At 44.4% G+C, this 19,765-nt stretch overlaps 1 protein-coding gene across 1 annotated transcript in view; it reads right to left on the bottom strand.

Moving 5' to 3' along the window:
- Window positions 1-19,765, bottom strand: part of PRAG1 (PEAK1 related, kinase-activating pseudokinase 1) — a 51,337-nt gene that overhangs the window by 15,683 nt on the left and 15,889 nt on the right. The window contains exon 4 of the mRNA XM_080929003.1: window positions 2,442-2,599. Coding sequence (XP_080785129.1) covers window positions 2,442-2,599 — 158 coding nt within the window. The remainder of the gene's footprint in view (window positions 1-2,441; window positions 2,600-19,765) is intronic.

Raw genomic sequence — 19,765 nt, forward strand, 5'->3', positions numbered from 1 at the left:
AGCAGATAAATGGATTTACCCAATGGCTTTCTTTGACCAGTAAGGCTGATGCTAATTCTCATTTCCCACAACGTCAGCCTGAATGGAGGCCTTGTCCCTTCTGATTCACAGCCTCAGTGTGTGTTGTAAATATCAGAAAGTCAAAAGGCCCAAACATGTCAGTTATAAGATAAAAGCAGATAAAAACCTGTGGGCCTGCAATATGAATGTTCTGTAAGAGTCCAAAAGCACCAGGCTGTGCTGGCGTACGCCTTTCATCCCAGCACTCAGGAGACAGAGGTAGGTGGATCTATGAGTATGAGGCCAGCCTGGTCTACAGTTCCAGGAACCAATCCAAACCAAACCACACCACACCAAACCAAAGCGGAGTCCAAAAGCAAGTGGATCTGACCCATGGTGGCAAGCCAAAGAAAGAATTTTTCTTGTCAGTTTCAAAAGCTAGGCCTGATTCAGACTCATATGAGATAGTAGCAACAGCATGAGAGGGGCAGGGTGTGCTGGTTTGCAAAGAGTCAACATACTTTCTTGACAAGTCAAACCTAGATTTTGAGGTTCTTGTTCACTGGAGTGTTGATTTATGTTACACAACCATGAAAATAAATTCATTTTAATTCATGTTATTCAAAAAGTAGTATGAGAAAATATTTTTATTAGGCACCACTGCTGTCCTCACAAGGTGCAGGTAGATCTCTGGTCTACATCTCTACACACAGCTCTGAATTCCTTGCACTATGAGGCCCAGCTTCCCAGCCAATGGGCCAATTTCCCTCACCTGCACCCAGAATGGTAGCTCAAATGGCTCTCCTTTTCTCAGTGTGTGCTGCTCCCCTGTGCCTTTGGCTCCCCGTGTCTATTTTGGTACCCGGGAAGATTCTTTGCTCCTCCCCTCCCTCATCCTCATGTCTGATCACACTGCAGACCGGAGCCAAAGTCCCATTTTCTCAAAAGTGCATTTCAGAATCGTCGTCCCTCAGCACTTTCTGTAGAAGTCTGGATAAGCTCTGTGTTCTGGGGCAATCTGATTTTCCTGTCTTCCCCCATCCACCCGTGTGTCATCCACACATGTTTTAATTTTATCCTTCCCAGCTCTGAGAACAGACTTTGTGGTTTACACTGATGCCCTTTGGTCTGGATGTTCTTGGGATATTAGCCATGTGGTGGCTAAGGGAGAGACAGGTGCATTGTACATGGCCCTCTTAGAACTGATCATGGACCCCAAGAGAGTGAACTGGAGCTGGACAAAGAGCACGAGGCATGACTCAGATACCCAGGATTTCGGAGAATAATCTGCCTCAGTGAAATCTTGCACAATGGGATGGAAAGGAAGGAGATGGGAGGCCAGCAGGGCTGCAGAAAAAGACAGTCTTGTCCTCGCTACATTTTCCCCAAGTTGCTGTGAATACATTTCCTGTTTTTGAGTGAGAGGTGGCAGAGTTTCTCATTAGAAAACCCACGTTTGCTGACAGAAATGTGTCATGGGGTCCTCTGCCCCAAAAATGTTCCTGGAGAAAAAGTCACGTCAGTGCAGATATAACCCTATCACACTAATGCAGCCTAGGAAGAGAATGGGAGAGGGTACACACAGAGCATGCCCGAGGGGTGAAAGGTCATAAACTCAACCCCCAAATCCACAAGTGCAGAAAATCTCAAGCTCCTTTTTGGTGAACCTGCCCAACAGGACATGTCCACATATTATACGTCAATGGTTAATATAGAAGAGAGGTGGGCCATGTCCTTACAAAGCCTTCATGTTTTAATTCACAAACATTCATGTAAAGAGTATTATATACATGTATAAATGCATGTGTATTCATATAAATGAAAGAAGACATCTGAGGTTCCAAGGAATCTGGTAGAAAGAACTATATAAGAACTATATATAGCTGACTTGTTAATCAGAAAGTCAGGAGCTTTCTAACATGGTGTGTTTGTTGTGTGTGTGTGTGTGTGTGTGTGTGTGTGTGTGTGTGTCTGTGTGTGTGTGTGTGTGTGTGTGTGTGTGTGTTCATACACATGTATCGGCCTGAGGTTAACATCAGGTGTCTTTCTCAATCCTATCTCTACCTTATTTTTGAGAAAAAGATTCCAAAATGAACTTGCAGTTTACTGAGTCAGCTGGACCGGTGAGTCAGCAAGCTGCAGGAATCCTCTAATCTTTGCATCCCTGGGGCCAGTGCTGAGAATCTAAACTCAGGCCTGCATGCTTACACAGCAATCACTACTTTAGAAGCTCCATCGAATCAGCCCTCAACATGTGTTTGGTTGTAGCCTCCTCCTGCCCTGCAACCAAGGCTGAGGTAACTTGTCTTGAGGGACTAAACTTGGGTCGGTTCTACTTCCTGACCAAGCAGCACCAGCACGGAAAGCCTTGCTCTGGCTTCCCAAATGCTGGCCACCATTAGAATCTGTAAAATGTAAGCCCGTCGGTCAAGGGTTCTTACCTCCATCGCTGCAGGTCCTGGAGTCCGAGGCTAGGCTATCCGTGGAGCCCGTGGTGAAGCTGACGTGGGCCCCTCTGAAGGATGGGCTGAGGCTTTCTGCAGAGCTCTGGTTCACTTTCTCCAAGTCAGAGCTGCTCTTGTTCATTTTTAGCAGGTGCCTGGAGAGGGAACGAGGAACGGACAGAATTCAGCTGGTTTCCACAGAGAGAACCAATGACAGGTCATAGAGCTCCCATGCTCTCAAATGCTGGCCAGCACCGGGACGTTAGAAAAAACAGTTTTGAGGGATAAGAATAGGGGTTCTTAGGAAATTGTATGCACACAAATCGTAAGTTTTTCCTGAGAGGGGCTCAGAAAAGAGTCAATGAATTTAGACGAGCACCCATCCCATCTGCTGTTCATGTCTACTACATACAGTAAAATGCAACTAAAAAAATAGAAATGGCACCATCCAGTCCACTTTCTAGTAACAGACAGAGATCATATAAAGAACTGCCGAGATTGAATTATTTTTTACAAGCCCTGGACTAAATTGTAAACTAGAGCTGAAAACACAGGCGTTCTTTTTTTAACCACTACGCCCCACCATGCCTTCAGTGTCCTAAATTGATCCTTGGACCCAAGGAAAAGTTTATTTAAAATTTAGCTAGATGTCCAGTGAAATTCCTAAACAGAATCAAATTAATCCCTAAACCAAAACAGCCCTTAGGCCTCCTTATGAGAGGGCTTGTGCTCTTCCTCAGAGAGAATTATGCTCAGCATGTTCGAGATGTGAGCAGCAACTGTAAGAACAAAGCCCTGGCCTCAAGACAAGTGTTTCAGTACCAGGTGAGTGTCCAGGTCACGGACCCCCTCCTTCTCTTTTTCCAAGAGCCACATGAGTGTTCCCTTGTCATCTGACATTTTGTCGTGAATTAGAGAGAGCCACAATCAGTCCTCATCTTTCCCTGTTGGTGATAACCTCTGTTTGCCTGAACGGACACTCCTTGATGGGATCTTTGTCTTACTACATCAGACCCACACCTCTGTATCTGCTGAATGTAGGAAACATTCAATGCAGTATTAATTTGGCAGCAGAAGTGCCTTACATACTGCCCATGACCTTACCAGAATTCAGAGAATTCAGAGATGAATCTCTGTGGCTGGATTCTCTTGATTTTATTAAAAAGCTTTGCAGAAAGTTTATTTGCTATCATAAAAAAATGCTCTTAAGAAACCATGTCATTTTCAACCTTGAGACCCATATTAATATTTGTTTTAATGCCTTCAGATATTTAGCAACTGTAACAGTGTAGGCATGAGTAAATCTTAACACTTTAGAACCATTGTCAAGATCTAGGGAACAAAACAAGACCAACAAAGAAATAAGACAATGAACAAAGGAAAACACCACCCCCACTGCCACCATCATCACCACCACCAACAATAACACCAACACCAACAACACCACTATCACCAACATCAATACCATCCATACCATCACCACCACCACCACCAACAACAACAACAGTGCAATAACCAACAATAACAACAGCACAATAACCAACAACACTAACACCATAGCACCAATATCATTATCATTATCAACAACAACACCATCACCACCACCACCATCATCACCACCACCACCACCAACACAATACCACCAACATTAATACCATCAAAACCATCACCACCACCACCACCAACAACAACAACAACACAATACCACAAACACCAATACCATCAAGACCAACAACACCAACATCAGCAACCCCTTCACACTGAGGGAACAATGATCTTTATTTAAGCTTCTGGCAAGAACAACAATATTTTTGTCTTTATCTGATCTTTCAGAAATGGCACATAGTTTATAGACTGTAATCTCCAAAAGTTGTGGGTTGAAGGCTTTGGCCTTCTGTGCAACAGAGTAGAAAGATAGAGACTTTGGGAGGTGACTGGATGATGGGGCCTCTGGTATTATAGATGGGTGAATACATTTATGAATTGAGATCTTAACGTGGTTTGGGGAGAAAATGAAACCTTTATGTTATGAAGCCTAAATGGAAGAAGCAGCTCACAGGGAACACGCCCCTGCAAGGTATGTTTTGCACTTAGCCTTTCCTCTTTTATCTTCCTGTTCCCAGGCTACTGTGAAGTGAGCACATTGCTCTGCCTCCTGGTACCAACCATAATGTTCTGCTTTGTCTCAGACCTGCAAACAATGGATCCAAGCCATCATGGACTGGAACCTCAGTCACTGTGATGGGACTCAAACACAAATGTCTTTCCCAGAAGTCACAAGGAAGACAACTCAGTGAAGGACAAAAGGTGACTCCAAAATGTTGTCTAGATTTTCCCAGTCCCCAGACCTAGACAGTCAGGGGTTTGGGAGATAGCTCGGTGCACCTGGTATACAGGTGTTTGCACACACACACACACACACACACACATACACACACACAAATGCACGCATGTAGGCATGTGAAATTTGAAAGCAAAGGGAGTTCTAGTGGTCTGGATGCAGAAAGATCTCCGTAAGGAAGCAGAACCAAGGATGATGCTACAATACAAAGCGGGATGGAGGATGCTTCTTTAGAAACAGGACCAACGAGGATGCTTCAACCCAAATCAGGCCCAAGAACACAGCAACACAATGAGCTTATTGAGGGCTCTGTCAGATGCTTTTATTTACATACATTTATTTATGATAAAATTACTTACATAGATTTATCACCCACTGCTGAATTTTATTGTTATGTAATCTATATTCATTTAAAGGCCAGCCCTTTAATTCCTCTTTCTTCTCTTTTTTGTAAAGGTTAAATTAGAAGTACAAAATGAATTGAGTTCCTTTTTTTTTTCTTTTTTAATTATCTGGTGTCATTTTTATAAGAGTGACATCAGTAAAGAGTAAGCTCTGGTAATCGCGGGTCCACGATACGATGAAAATGTTTTTGACCTTGGGTGAGTAGGTAGGACTTAAATAAGAAAAGAAAAATAAATGTAAATGAAAGGTTAGATAATTTTCAGTAAAAAAATTGAAATGTCAACCTTGTGCATGATGGAAGGCAACACACAGTGTGAAAGCGAACCCCCGGGTGAAAAAGCTACATTTCTGGAATCCCCACATCCCATAAAAACTGCTATCCAGAATATCCTAAGAAGGCCGAAGAAAAACACCAATGGCCCTATTTTATGAAAGGCAACTGAGGATTGCAGAAAGGCCCAGAGGGGAAGGGTGAGTGCAGCCAAGCCTGAGTTCGATTCCTGGAACTCAGAAGGCAGAAAAGAAATTGACTCCCAAAACTTGTCCTCCCAAAGATGTGCAACAGTAAGCACACTTGTATGTAACATGCTTAAAAACATTTTAAGGAGAGATAAATGATCAAACAATTCATAAAAGAAGATTCAAGAAGTCAGCCAACACGCAAAAAGGGATCAACCTCACTAAGTAAAAAGACTGTAAACTTTAACTAGAACTAGCAATAATGGGTGCTGTTTAAAGATGTAGGAGAATAGGAATTTGCTTGCATTGTTTGTAGGACCATAGACTAGTGTGCACACTCACGCACGCACACACACACACACACACACACACACACACACACACACACACACACTGCTGCCACAGCCACCACCACAACCATCACCACTTTAATGTATCCTGGAAAATTAAACCAATGCAACTCGGTGTCCCTCTTGAGGCCTACTGATTAAAGTAGCTATTAATCCATTTTTTAAAGGCTAGTTATTAAAATCACTAGCAGGTGGCTAAATAATTCTAGTGGACAAAACAGTTTACTGCCCAAATAGTTCATAAAGTAGAAATAACCAGAAAAGATACATGGTGAGCCTTTGAGAACGTGTGTTTCGGGGGCATGTTTATGTGTGTTGGGTAAAATATTAAATAGTTTGTGTGTGGGCTGTGGTTTTTACAAAACACAGAAACTATTTACTCTAGAAATCTGATCAACAAACAGTTTGCCTTGAGCGGCAAGTCAGTGAGGGCTTGAGGCTTCTTGGGCCTGTGGGTTGTTACTGCTCAACTCTGCTGCCGTGTGTCGGGGAAAGAGCCACGGCCAAGACAAAGACTGGGGATGTTTTCCTACGACGCTTTCTTTGCAGGACGCAACAGATACTGACTCCTGTTCTACAGACTTCTCCAGCCAGAAACATCAGGCCAACTATGCATGCGATTTTAAATGTTCTACATATAAAAATATAAAAGGTCTGTGCTACTCAGTTTACTATTGTACTTTAGTGTAACAAGCCAAATAACTGTCGTTTCAACAGGCAAGCAAAGATTTTTTTTTTTTTTCATGCTGAGTCTTTAAAATCTTCCATGCGTTTTATATTTACAGCACACAGGGTGGAAATGCTAACTACAGTGTAAACTAGAGCCATGGTACTGTAGAATGCATCCTTAGGGAAACTCTCACTCATGTACAAGAATGTCCAGGACAGACCAGAACTCTTCATCAATAAAGGAGCACATACGTGACAGTACGGTCTTCGGCCGGCCAAGCAAATGAGCAGGACTATGTGAAAACATTAAGAAAAGTCTTAGGATGCTAAAGATTAAAAGCAGTTCTGTATCAATGCGAAAGTACAGTGTGGTGGCATTGACAGGCTTCTTAGAAAGCACACAATAATAGACTTAGTCTTTAAAGTCCTGGAGGAAAACGGGCTGATGCTCACCGGCTTTCGAGGGTAACCACACTGGGGGCACTGGCAAGCTGAATGGAGGAATGGAGGAGGATTCTCCCATGGGATCTGTCCGGTTTTACTAAGAGAAACCTAGGACTGAGGGAGTAGGTCAGTGGTGGGCCATGTGCTTCCTCATCTCCAGGTCCTAGGTTCCACCCCGACACCGCGTAGGTAGGTAACAAAGACAAACAAGAGACCAAAATCAACAGCAAAATGGTAGTATCTGAACAAATCTCACGAAACACATGAGCACTAGTTTAGTTACTATGGAAATTTCATTGTATGCTTGAAATCACTGATGCCTGGAAAACAAATGCTTCTCCTGCCCATGGACCCCACCAGAGCCTGGTTGGAGGGAAGGGCTTGGTATGACCCGGAGGAGCACTGTTTCCCCAAGGAAGGCATAGGCTCGGTGAGAACTGCTTCCCCCCTCAAGAGGGTCAGGGGATGGGAGGCTGTGCTTGTCAGACTGGGGTTAGGTGTTAGTCCTTCTGAATCTTGCCCATGTAAGGGAGTTGTCACCTCTTCAGAGTCTCACTCAGTGAACACACAGAACGAGTTGTCACCTCTTCAGAGTCTCGCTCAGTGAACACACAGAACATCATCATCCTCATCCTCATCATCCACAATGCACACACATGCACAGAAAACAGTGGTACCCAAGAGGAGAATGAATAAATGTTCATATCTGAGGCAGAGGTAGACTCTGCGGCTTCTTAACATTAGCCTGCTGTTTCCCTGCCTGTAAATCTCAGGAATTTCAGGTTCTAATTGGTAATTCAAATTCAAGAGGCCCCAGGAGTGCTTGAGTATACATGGTGACATACATCTCTCTCTCTCTCTCTCTCTCTCTCTCTCTCACACACACACACACACACACACACACACACACACACAAGCGCACGCGCTCGAGTAAAATGTTAGGAAGGGTCAGGGATGCCACTCTGTGCTGAAGTGCTTGCCTACGTTTCATGCTCACGGCCATAATAAGGTCCGATCAGCATCACCCAAATCCCAGAAGCGATGGTGCTCCTGGAACAGCACCCTCAACTGCCACCCTGAAAACCTGGGCCATCTGACCTCTTTGAAGATTCCCACTTTAATCAGGGAATGAGCCAAACCACATCAAATTTTAAAAGGAAAGGCAAGCTTGCCATCAAAGCCCAGACTTACGATCAAGACGGTTTTGATTCTTCGGTCTCTCTGTGTGCAATAGACTTCTTAAGACTCTCTGAGAAAAAGAAAAGCTTAAAATCCCCCAAAGAAGCTTGTGAACCTCAGTGGAGCATTCTGTCAGATGTAAGGCCAGGTACCATCAGGAGGGAGTTAACAATGTAGAACAAGGCTATACTCATAACGATAATTTAATTTGTTTTGACTTTGATTCACAAAGCTGGCGCAACCCCTCTATCAAATGAAATCTGACGGCCCACGACTTGACGAAGTAACTTCAATGGACAAAACCCACACACTAGTCTTTCCTCTTTGGTGGGGAAATAGACCCCATGATGTCTGCTCTGTGCTGTGACACATGGCCTATTCTTGCTCTGACTTCCTTTCCCGACCCCCTCTGTCAATTGTGTGCAGGGTCATCGCAGATCTGTGTGAAACCCAGAGTTCAGTGGCACGGGCACCCAGCTCCCTTTGCAGCTGCGACCTGGTGCTTTTAGAATGGCTTTTCCCTCCATTGTCCTGAGAGAGCGAAGTTTTGTAAGAGTTGATCTCTATACTACCCTGGGAGAAGGCTTAAAAAAAAAAATCAGCCGGAAGAGCCATCTGCCAGACTTCCTCATTCATAGGGGTAGGCCTCATCTAAAAATACCTCAGAGCCTGCCGAATGGGAGCTTTTAGAATGGCTGCAACCCTTCACAGAGGCCACGCGACAGTGTGCAGCCTGAGGCCATGTCTCCAGCCTCACGTTGCTGTCTCCGGTGGTAGCACAGGACACAGTGTGACGGGGAAGCGAACTCACTCTCCCAGCTGGATTTATTTACTTCCTACACACTTAGCGGAGAGCTTCCTGCTTCTGTAGCTACACATTCGAAAACACAAATAATACTTCTTCAAGCTTTGACAAACACACTACCGGTCGCTAGAATGGGTCACATCTATCTTTAGATTTAGTGATACCATTGAAAAGACCTAATAAGAAACTGTAAAGACTAACATTCCTCACCCAGAAGAGGAAACCTCTTACACGTTTCCACGCACCTTCCAAAAATCACTCAGTGGAGTCAAGCACTGGTTTCAGATTCGAACAATCGGCTAATGCCTCAACGACCAATGAACAAACAGCGCTTACCATCTTAGCCTCTGGCCCGAAATATTGTCCTCATCAGGGAGGCCTGACGAGCCCCGTGACAGGCCAGCCAGTGACTTCACGCCAGCCAGTGACTTCAGGCCAGCCAGTGACTTCTGGTTGCATGGAGCTCCAGAGGTGGTCCAGAGTGCTTTCTTACACTGCTCTGAGTCCGAGCTCCTGGCTCGGCTTCCCTTAGTTCCTCTCTGACTTTTCTATAAAATGCACTTCCTGCGGGAGCACAGGAAAACAGGGACGGCTCTGCCTCTGACCCGCGCCTTTAATCACCAATTGTCTTATTTGGCCGGCTCTAAAAATACTTTACGCGTCTCCACTTACTTTCTACTACTAAGCTCTCCCCGATCCCTGAAAAGTTTGCTAAGTCATCCAGGTTTGCCTGGTGAACAGAAACGCCCCTTCTGCTGCTTCTCTCAGATGTCCACCTTAATTACAACATATCCCCTTTGCTGTCTCCAAGGATCTCTGACAACACACACACACACACACACACACACACACACACACACCCCACACACACACAGCCTGCTCTGTGCTGAGTGTTGTTTAAGAACTGCAGGATACAAAGGTGAGTGTGGCTGGCATAGTCCCCATGCTTGGACAAAACTGCAAACAGCAGGGAAATATTTCTCAGGCTCTTTTAGGGAGAATGCGAGCCATCTTTAGAGAGTCTTGCAATGCCGACTCAGGCTCTTTCTAGAACAATGTTATCGTTGCAACAGCTGAATGCAGAGTCCTGCACAGAGTGCCCACAGAGATACGTTATCTTGCTTGCCATATTCCTGTCACTTGCTTGAGACAGAAGAACAAATCACAGACTTTATTTGGCAGTCCCAGTTTGAAAACCCACCAGAGGGTAGAAGCCGGGCAGGCTGGTACATCTCTATAACTCAGTGCTGGGAAGAGCCGAATGGAAGCAGGTGGATTCCAGAGATTCAAGACCAACGACCTTAGTGGTTTTCAATCTATAGGTCATGAGCCCCCACAGGGCACATCAGATACTTAACTAAATGATGTATTAAAGGATTTTGTCCTTAGAAAGGTTTCGAACCACTGATCTAGGTGGATGGTTAAGTCAGTGGTTCTATTGAGAAAGGACCCCTGACTGGCTCACGTAGATAAACAGTTGATACTCAGATGGTGAAGTTGTTTGGGAAGGTTTAGAAGGTGTGGCCTTGTTTGCAGAAGTAAGTCACTGGAGGCAGACCATTTCCAGTTAGCTTTCTACATGCTTGTGGTTCAAGATGAGAGTCCTCAGCTGCCATCAAGTATGTGGCCTGCTGCCCCATGCCTCCAAACCTATGGACTCTAATCTTATGGAATCATAAGCTAAAATAAATCCTTTTTTTTATAAGTTGCCTTGGTCATGGTTTTTTTAACACAGCAACAGAAAGTAACTAATGCAGTTTAGCTCTGGGTTCAGTAAAAAACTCTGGCTCAAAATGATGACTATAATAATAATAAAATATTAGTAATAATAAATAACAATAATAATAACAGAGTGAAAGGAAGGCTCCCATTACTGACTCCTGGTCTGCCCAATGCACGTCCTCAACCCCATCTACTCACACCCTCACACATACAACCCTCACCTCCCCCATCTCCACACACACATATATCATTTTGGTCAATATACTACCCCTCCCTTTTATGGATTCATTTTTCAAACAAAATTCTTCTACTGCTCACCAAAGTGAGCTTACTGTCCAGGCAGAAAGAAACTCCTTCCTCTCCCTTCAAGCCTCCTATGCCTAATGAGCACTGACTCCACTTACCTACAGATCCCCTACGCCCACATTCCAGTCTTCTCGGGCAGGCAGCCCCTCTCTCCGGAACTCACAGGGAACCGTGGGAATCACCCCACTGGGCATATCTGTATTAACCTGGTTAGATTATTCTAATTGTTTCATGTAAAACAAGCTTTTTACCAGCCCCAAACCAGGCACTGGTTCCAGAGCTGTGTGACAGGCAGCTCGTGCTAGAACACAGAATGATTATTAAATACGTCTTGATTCAGTTTATCTGCCCCTGTTTCAATATCGCCCTGGCATCTGAGAGAAGACATGTTCTCCTTAAGAAAGAATTACTCCTGCTTGGCAATACGTGCCAGAGGCAGAAATGCCGGGCAACTGTTCATCAAATGAGGGAAACTTTCTCTTATCTACAAAGTACAAGTCTTAAAATAGCCTGCGTTTCAATACATTGTATAGTCTTTTTCCTCAAAAATTTGGCAATTAGGCTGGTAAGAAAAGTAAAAAGAATTTATTCTTATTGTCTTTGGTGCTTTACAAAGAAAACAAAACAATACAAAACAAAAAAACAAAACAAAACAAAACAAAAAACCCCAGCATTTTGAGTAGTCCAAGCTAGCTCTAAACTCTACCTAACTGATGTTAACCTTGAACTTTTGACTATCTTCCCTCTTTACGCAGTTTGGTGAAGGACTTAAAGGAACCCAAAGGACCAGGCTGCTTTGGGGTACCCTCCACATTTACTTGCATGTATAAGTCTAGAAAATTGGTTTCAAGCACACGATGCAGCCTTGCTCATTTGCATGTGCAACAAATGCTCCTGCTATTCTCGTGAGACGTTACAACCTTACAGACTCCTTGGCTCGATTTTGCATTTAATGCACACCATTTAAAAGTGAGACTAAGTCTTTCAAAAACAGAGAAGGAAAGACATAATTGATTCAAGAGAATCCGTAATAGCTCAAAATGTATATTTAATCTCTGCTCTCGTTTCCTTGTCACCCAAGTCCTGAAATTCCTAGAGTCCATAATACTAAGTATCTTTTTATATACTGGTGAGTGGGCTGGTGGCTGACCGTGCCTCAGAGAGTTGTAGGGTGGTGGCAGGGAGAATGACCACAGCAGGAATAGGGAGCTGGACTTTTAGCCTCATTTCCAAAGCTCCCGAGGGTGGAAAGGGGCTGAAGGTTAAATTAATCACTAATAGGAAACGCTTTAATCAACCATGTCTGCATCATAAAAAGCCTCTATAAACCCAAGGGATGGAGCATAAGGAGTTTCTGGAGAAGCAAACACATCTCTTTCCTGGGAGCAGTACACCAGAAAGGCCACAGAAGCTCCGAGCCCCAGCCGCGTACCTTGACCTATTTATCACTCCTCCTAGAGCTCATCAATAGTCTTAGGGAGATCTTTATAATAAACCTGTAAATGGATTTATTTCTGGAATTGCTCTAGCATATCAATCAAGTCCAAGGAAGAAATTATGAGAGTCTGATTTACAGTCAGAAGCACATGGTAAATAACCAGGGCCTTGTCATCGGGATCTGAATGAGGATGGAGGCGACCAGGGACTAAGACCTTAAGCTGTGGAACTTGACACTGCCTCCAGACAGAATGTGACAGGACAGGATGGATGAAGGGACACCTAGTCAGTGTTCTGTGCATAGCTGACTGCTTGATGTTTGTGGACAGGCCTCATATGTTTGACCACAGAAGTCTTCTGCATGTATGGCTGAGGGTGTGTATTGGGTGAAGCACCACTGGTTTTTCTCATTATTTACACTTTGAATCTGGATTAGCACCCACAGACTCAATGTCCCATATAAATCCATATGCCCATGGTGCCCAGCGCACCCATGAACAGTGATGGCACCTTTAAAAATAGAGTGGATTGTAATCTAATTTCTAACTTTTTGTGGGAAAAGACTAGACAATGCATTGAAACGCAGGCTATTTTAAGACTGTTGTATCTGACCTCATAGATGTGCTAACCCACTTGTGGGCCCTGACACATTACTGTGAAAGTTTAGGAGGTGGAGTCTCTTTCTCACCATTCCTGTCCTTCCTGGATGATGGAAGGGGGAGCCAGCCTCTATGCCATGACATTCTGAATTGGCTCAGGCTCAAAGTGAAAAAGCTAGCCAACCATCTTCACAATCTTCTGAACCCTAAGCCACAATGAATCCTCCCCCGACTAACGCTATTTTCTGGGAGTGTTTTATCATCGACAGAAAGCTAGCTAGCATACTAACAAGTTTCCCTGAGAAACATACATACAGGATGCACCTGTGACTTAGTCAACGATCAAAATGCTGAAATTGGCCCATAGAACTTTGCAGGCATCTGCCCTGTCGCTACATTTAGCTTCTAAAAGACACGCATGTTAAAGATGGGTCATTTAGGTTTCCAAGAAGAAGACTTATAATTCCATCACAGGTATGTGCTTTCTCAAAGATGTGCTGGACTGCTGGGTTCAGGGGTGAGATGGCAGCCAGGTTGCATCCTGGGATGTGATTTCAGTGAAGGCCAGAGATGGAGACAAAGCCATTGAGAAATCAATGGTGGGTGCTAAAGAACTCAACAGCTAGACTGCATTGCCCAACCTATGTCCAATATAATCCTCTAAGATCTAAGAACACAGGTTCCAGCTTACAATCTGGAAAGTCTGTTTTATACTTCTGTTCACTTGAAAGCCGTGGTTGGGGAAAAGAGACGAAAACACTTAAACACTAAGCAACTGCCAGGCACAGAAGGGTTTTTCCATGACCTGCCCTGTACAAAGGCAGAGCCCTCAGGAGAACAGCTTTATCCAAGCAACTGATTGGCCTCCTGAATAGATTTCCCAGTCACCTCAAAGAGCACCGGTGTGGTAGCTTAGCCCAACAGAGGGATTTCCCAAGATTGCATGGAATGTCTTGGAAAAAATAAATGTGCTTAGTTTCTGTTTCAGCCCACCATTTATAATGTAAAATGTTAATGTTTGTCTCTAAGAGTGTTGAGAAGGTTCAGTATTTATAAGAACTAAATACAATGTCACACATAGAGAAAAATATTAGTTAGATGGATGGACAGCCAGATGATGGAATGAACAGATGGATAGGTAACAGATTAATGACGTCAGCAGCCTCCTGTAAACAACCTGTTTCTTTGCCACTGCAAAATCAGAAGGGTTAGAGTTCTCTCCACAGACATCTGTTTTCATTACAGCCATTGAAGGAGCCTCAAGGAAGACCAATAACCAAGACAATGCTTTAACTACTCTAAGTTAACCAGATTTGTTCATAATACAGACTTCATTTTTGAGTCTATGTGTTTAACATTTACAGTTATAATATAGCTCCAGATCCAGATGCCAACACAGCCCCAGCCAATCAGGTTACTTGACTCATTGCCCTCAGCCAATCATGTTACTCTACTCATTTTCTGGCTTTCAGTATAGGAAAACCTAGGAAAAGAAGCGCCCTTATTGTATTAGCCTATTGTTGCAGAAAGAATCTCCTTCAGATCCCTCAGGCTCCCTAGGACAAGATCTTCCTCCTCATACCACGTCTTCATAACCAAGCAAATACGCCTAGTGGCTGACTCAACAAAGCCAGTAGTAACTTCGTCACTGTGTGAGTCACTGTGGTTCTCGTCTTAATCTAGCTCTTCTTGGAACAATCTGTCCATGAAGGTGACCAAAGTACTGGTTTTGGTGAGTCTGGTTTTAGAATTCTCATACTCCTGTTCTTAGCTGATAAATAGCTCACGTCCAGTTTCCTGACCCCGCACCCATACCTCACTATTTTTTTTAAAGAACCAAGTGTGTATTTATAGTAGACCCCATTTCTACTCCTCCCACCTCCTTTTCAGTTTAAAAGACTGCTCGAAGCAAAGCTAATAGGATGGCCTGCCTGCCCATCTTCCTGCTGGTCCTGTTATCCAGGAAGAATCAGAATAACTTACAGCCTCTGTTCACACTCCCTGGTCAACTCTTCACCACTCTCTTACCTCAACAGCTCCACTTCCCTATCCATCAGCCTTGGCTACCACCTCCTCCCTCTGGATTACTCCAAACACCTGCCATCCTTGCCTCTGCCTAGTACTTTTCTAGAAAAATGGACAGGCATGCATCTAGGGCCACAATGAGTTCATGCTAGGTCCCTTCAGAAACGGAAGATTTCATCCTAGGCTCGACATGAACTCGAGGAGCAACAAACAGACACAGTGATCTCAGCAAAGCAGATCCATATTGGGAGTCTCATATTTCTTAACTCAAAAAGCTTATCACAAAACTATGGCCACCGGGACTGTGGAGCTTATTCAAACACATGTTCAGACAATGCTCAGCAGGAAGAGCAAGTCCATTGATGGAAACAGATGGTCTTTCTCACAACTGATCCTAGAACATTGGATGAGTTTGGACCCTAACGAATGAAAAGTAGCCCGATGTAAAGCAAAGACCTCAATGGAAACTCTAAAACAGTCACATCATCAGAAGGGAATAGGAACAAAGCTTCCTGACACTGTATTTGACAATGACTTCTGGGAACTGAACCCAGAAGCCATTCATACATCAGCGCCTGCAGTCAATACAGTGAAAAAGCAACCCACGGGCTGAGAGAAATACATTTCCAAACATTGCCTCTAAGAAGGATTCAAGATGCAGGGTACACGACCCAGTAACTATGACAATAGTAACAACAGCAGAAGCTTAAAACGGGAAAAGGCCTTAAATAGAGATTCCTCCAAAGGAGTTTAGAACAGCCAGAAAGCACAGGGAAAGATAGCAATTACGGCGAGATGCTACTTCACACTCATAAGGAGAGGTACTATATAAAAACCTAACAAACAGCACTGGGAAGTAACATGTTATGGGAAGAATGTGGGGAAATCTGAGCTCTTGCTTACCACTGGGATAAGGGGGTGACAGCAGTTACAGAACATCACTGTGTGGTGGCTCCTCAAAAAAAAAAATTGTTTTTGAATTAGATATAAAATGATTCAGCAAGTCCAAGTTCTGGCTCTCCCCAAAAATCAAAGGCTGGGCACAGGAGATCACAAACAAAGCACCACTATTCACAATAGCTACAAAGAGGGAAGCCTGCCAAGTGTCCATTCACAGATGAATGGACAAAGTATGGGACACAGCAGAATCTGCAGCCTTAAGAGGGCATTTCATCAAACCTCGACACAGATGGAACTTGAAGATGTGGTGCCGAGCAGAACAGCCCGTCACAAAAAGACATCCAGCCCATGACCTCGCTTTCACATGAAGTATCAATCTCAGAAGCAGAGACAGGAAATAGGATGCTTGCTGTCAAGGTTGGGAGTGGAGGGGAATGTGCTGAGTTATTGTCTGACGGATACAGTTCGGTTTTCGCAAGACGGAAAGAGTTCTAGAGGTCGACTGTACAACTCTGAGAACAAAGTCAACTCTCAACCCACAAGTCCCGTTTCTGCAGACCTAGCTGGCCGTGGAAAAACAGTACTCAGAGGTAAACACGGTTTCGGTTGGAAATACTCACATGTTGTTTCCCATCACGGATTTCCGTGCAATCTAGTTCGGCAGCCATTTTACAAGTCACTCCCCCTGTGGGAATTGTTTAAATAACTTTAAAGATGATGTAGGAAAACTGGGAGGATTTGGATAGGTCAGATGCAAATGTTAAGGTACTTTGTAAAAGACCTAAGCATTCAGAAAGGTTGGTGCCCATGGGTTGACTCCATCTCCTATGGAGACGAGGTAATGACTATATCCCCTGTACGACTTGGCATGTAAAAATAGTTAGGACTGCAAACTATGCTAGGGGTAATTTAACACAGCTTAAAAAGAAAAAGAGTCACCTAAAAAGATAAAAAGGCAGCAAAGCTTTTGGAAAAGGAAGCTAGGCCTGGTGCCATAGACCTGTTCTCGCAGCAAATTGTGGGGCTAAGATATAGGGACCACAAGCTTAAGGCCAGCCTCGGCCGTAGTGAAACCCTGTCTTCGGCTTTAAGAAAGGCCTGATGCGCACATAGTTCTCTGATAGAGTATAAGCGGAGCCTGAACCAGGCTTGGGTTCAGTTGCCAGAAAACCTTCCCACAATCAGAGAGGTATGGCAACTGATAATCCGGACCTGGGGCGGTGGAGACAGGTAGATGGATGGGAGCACTGGCCAGCCAGCCTGGACCAGTTGGCAAGCCTCAGGTCCCAGTGAGAGATCTTGTCTCATACAAAATAAGGTGTATGATTTCCAGAGGGAGACCACCTGAGGTTGACCTTTGGCCTCCACATACATGTGCCCACAAAAGAAAGGAGGGGGGAGGGAGGGAGCCAACTGTGAAGGAAGGCTGTCAAGTGAGCTCATGCTCTCCTTATCAGTATGAGCAATACTTGGAAAGCAACTGAAGGAAAGCCAGGCTTGCTTGGGCTCATGTGTGAGATATACAGTCCCCCACAGTAGGCAGGGCACGGCAGCAGGTTACTGTGGCAACAGGAGCCAGAAGCAATTGGTTATATCTATCCCTGGGCAGCCAGAAGCAGAGAGGGGACAGGAAGCAGAGAGGGCACAGGGCACAGGAAATATAGAGTGAGTCTATAAATCTCAAGGCTCAGTGACACATTTCCTTCGGCTAGATATCGCCCTTCTCCTCAATGTTACACCCAGAGAAATGACCGAGGACAAAGCATTCCAATACATGGGAACATTCTTTACCCACGCCGTAACACCAAGTTAGGTGACACATCAGCACACAGCTGCCCTGTTCTTCTATCGACTCTTACAGATGTGCCCTTTGCCCTGCTGAGTATTTTTACATAGAAGATGATCGATCTTATTACCAGAATGTATTAGAAAAATCATGGTATTTGTTTATCTTGTTCGAATTCCTAATATTCCATTTCCACATTGAGACTAACCCTGAATTCTGATACATTTTCTATACCTGTTCCCTCCCTCCTCCCCCCAGTTATGGACGCAGAAAGCCAAGAAGGCAGGGGATGGACATACACTGCTTAGCAGACTTAAAGACTGGAAAAATAAAGTTAAGGTATATAAAGAGAAGAACTACCTGAAGAGCTAGGTAGTAAGTTAGTGATGAATGTTATCTACTACAATAGGGCTCCAACAAGGTTAGCATTCATAGCTATTCCTAATCACTCACTGAGCAGAAGCAAACTGTTTTGACACTCTAGTCTGAAGTCCAAGATTACATTTTCTGCTAACGCTCAACGTAGGATATCTAGGCTAGACCAAAAACAGACCTTATCCCCCAAATAAAAAATTACTGAATTCCTAAGTTAACGTAGAAAGTAATTGTTGAGTGCCAGGCTTTTTGCACCTTAAATGATCAATTTTAGGCTTTAATGCCAATTTCATAAATAGCTAGCCCAGGTGCCCAGACTTCCGTCTCTACGCACCATGCTTCCAGTACTAATCGATTGCAGCAACCTTTATCACAGGCTAGGTTCTCACATAAAGTGCTAGGGAAGTATTCTCACTGATCTGAACTGGCATAGAAGATCCTGACTGCTTATGTGAAGCTCTCAAATGGCAGGGGCCATCCTGATGGGTTTCTCAGAATTCAAAGGAGCATACAGTGACACCGTATCTTGGTTTTGGACTTATCAAAAAAAGGTTTTAAAATGGCCAGGTAGTGGTGGCGCACGCCTTTAAATCCAAGCACTCAGGAAGAAGAGGCAGGTTCATCTCTGTGAGTATGAGGCCAGCCTGGTCTACACAGCTAGTTCCAGGACAGTCTGGGATACACAAAGAACCCCTGTCTGGTAAATGGGTATAAAATGGCTAAAAGCCAAGTAGTCATTTGCCAGTGACAGAAGCTGTAACTAGCCAAAGAACCGCATCTGAGAGGAAAGAGAAGGCTGCGGGACAAGGAGAGAGATCACTGGGTAAGGCTTGCTGACCAGCAATAAAAACCTGCTTTGGGATCCCAGCATCCACACCCCATCCCTGCAGAAAAACTGTTTGTTGTAGCACAAACCTGTGATGCTAGTGCGAGGGGTACACATAAGAAGAACGGTGTATGTGGGGTGCGGAGGCTGGATGCCAGTCTAGCAGAAACGGTGAGCCTCTGGTTCAGTGGGAGAGCCAGTCTCAAAACACTGAGGTGGAGAAGAGGCTAAGGTGAGCCTCGGCCTCTGGCCTCTGCATGCAGTCTCACGGAACTAAGTACATGCACACATAGGTGCACACGGACATTCACTACACAAATGAACTGTAAAGAAGCAAAAACATAAAGAAAAGGGAAAGATCTTTCTGGAAAAACAGCCTTCTGTGCAGAGGTTTCCCTTGTAAAGAGCAACCGCCTCTAAAGAGTCTGCCTGCTGGGAAAGCCGTTCAGCGCACAGAGACTGAAGGTGTCTGACAATCAGAAATGTATTTTCTGCCTGCACAGAGGACAGCAAGGATGGGCTGCAGCTCCTCCATCAACCTTGAGAGAACGAATTATAGCCAATCAGATCAACAATTACCACAGCATGCCTCGGGGCACTAACAGAGAACCGCCTATTGGTTACTTGGGGGGGGGGGAGCTTCGGAGGGAGTCAGCACGGCTCAGTAACCAAGTCCCTGTGGCCACTGGATGC

Source organism: Micromys minutus, assembly GCF_963924665.1.
Source record: "Micromys minutus genome assembly, chromosome: 14".
NCBI lineage: Eukaryota > Metazoa > Chordata > Mammalia > Rodentia > Muridae > Micromys > Micromys minutus.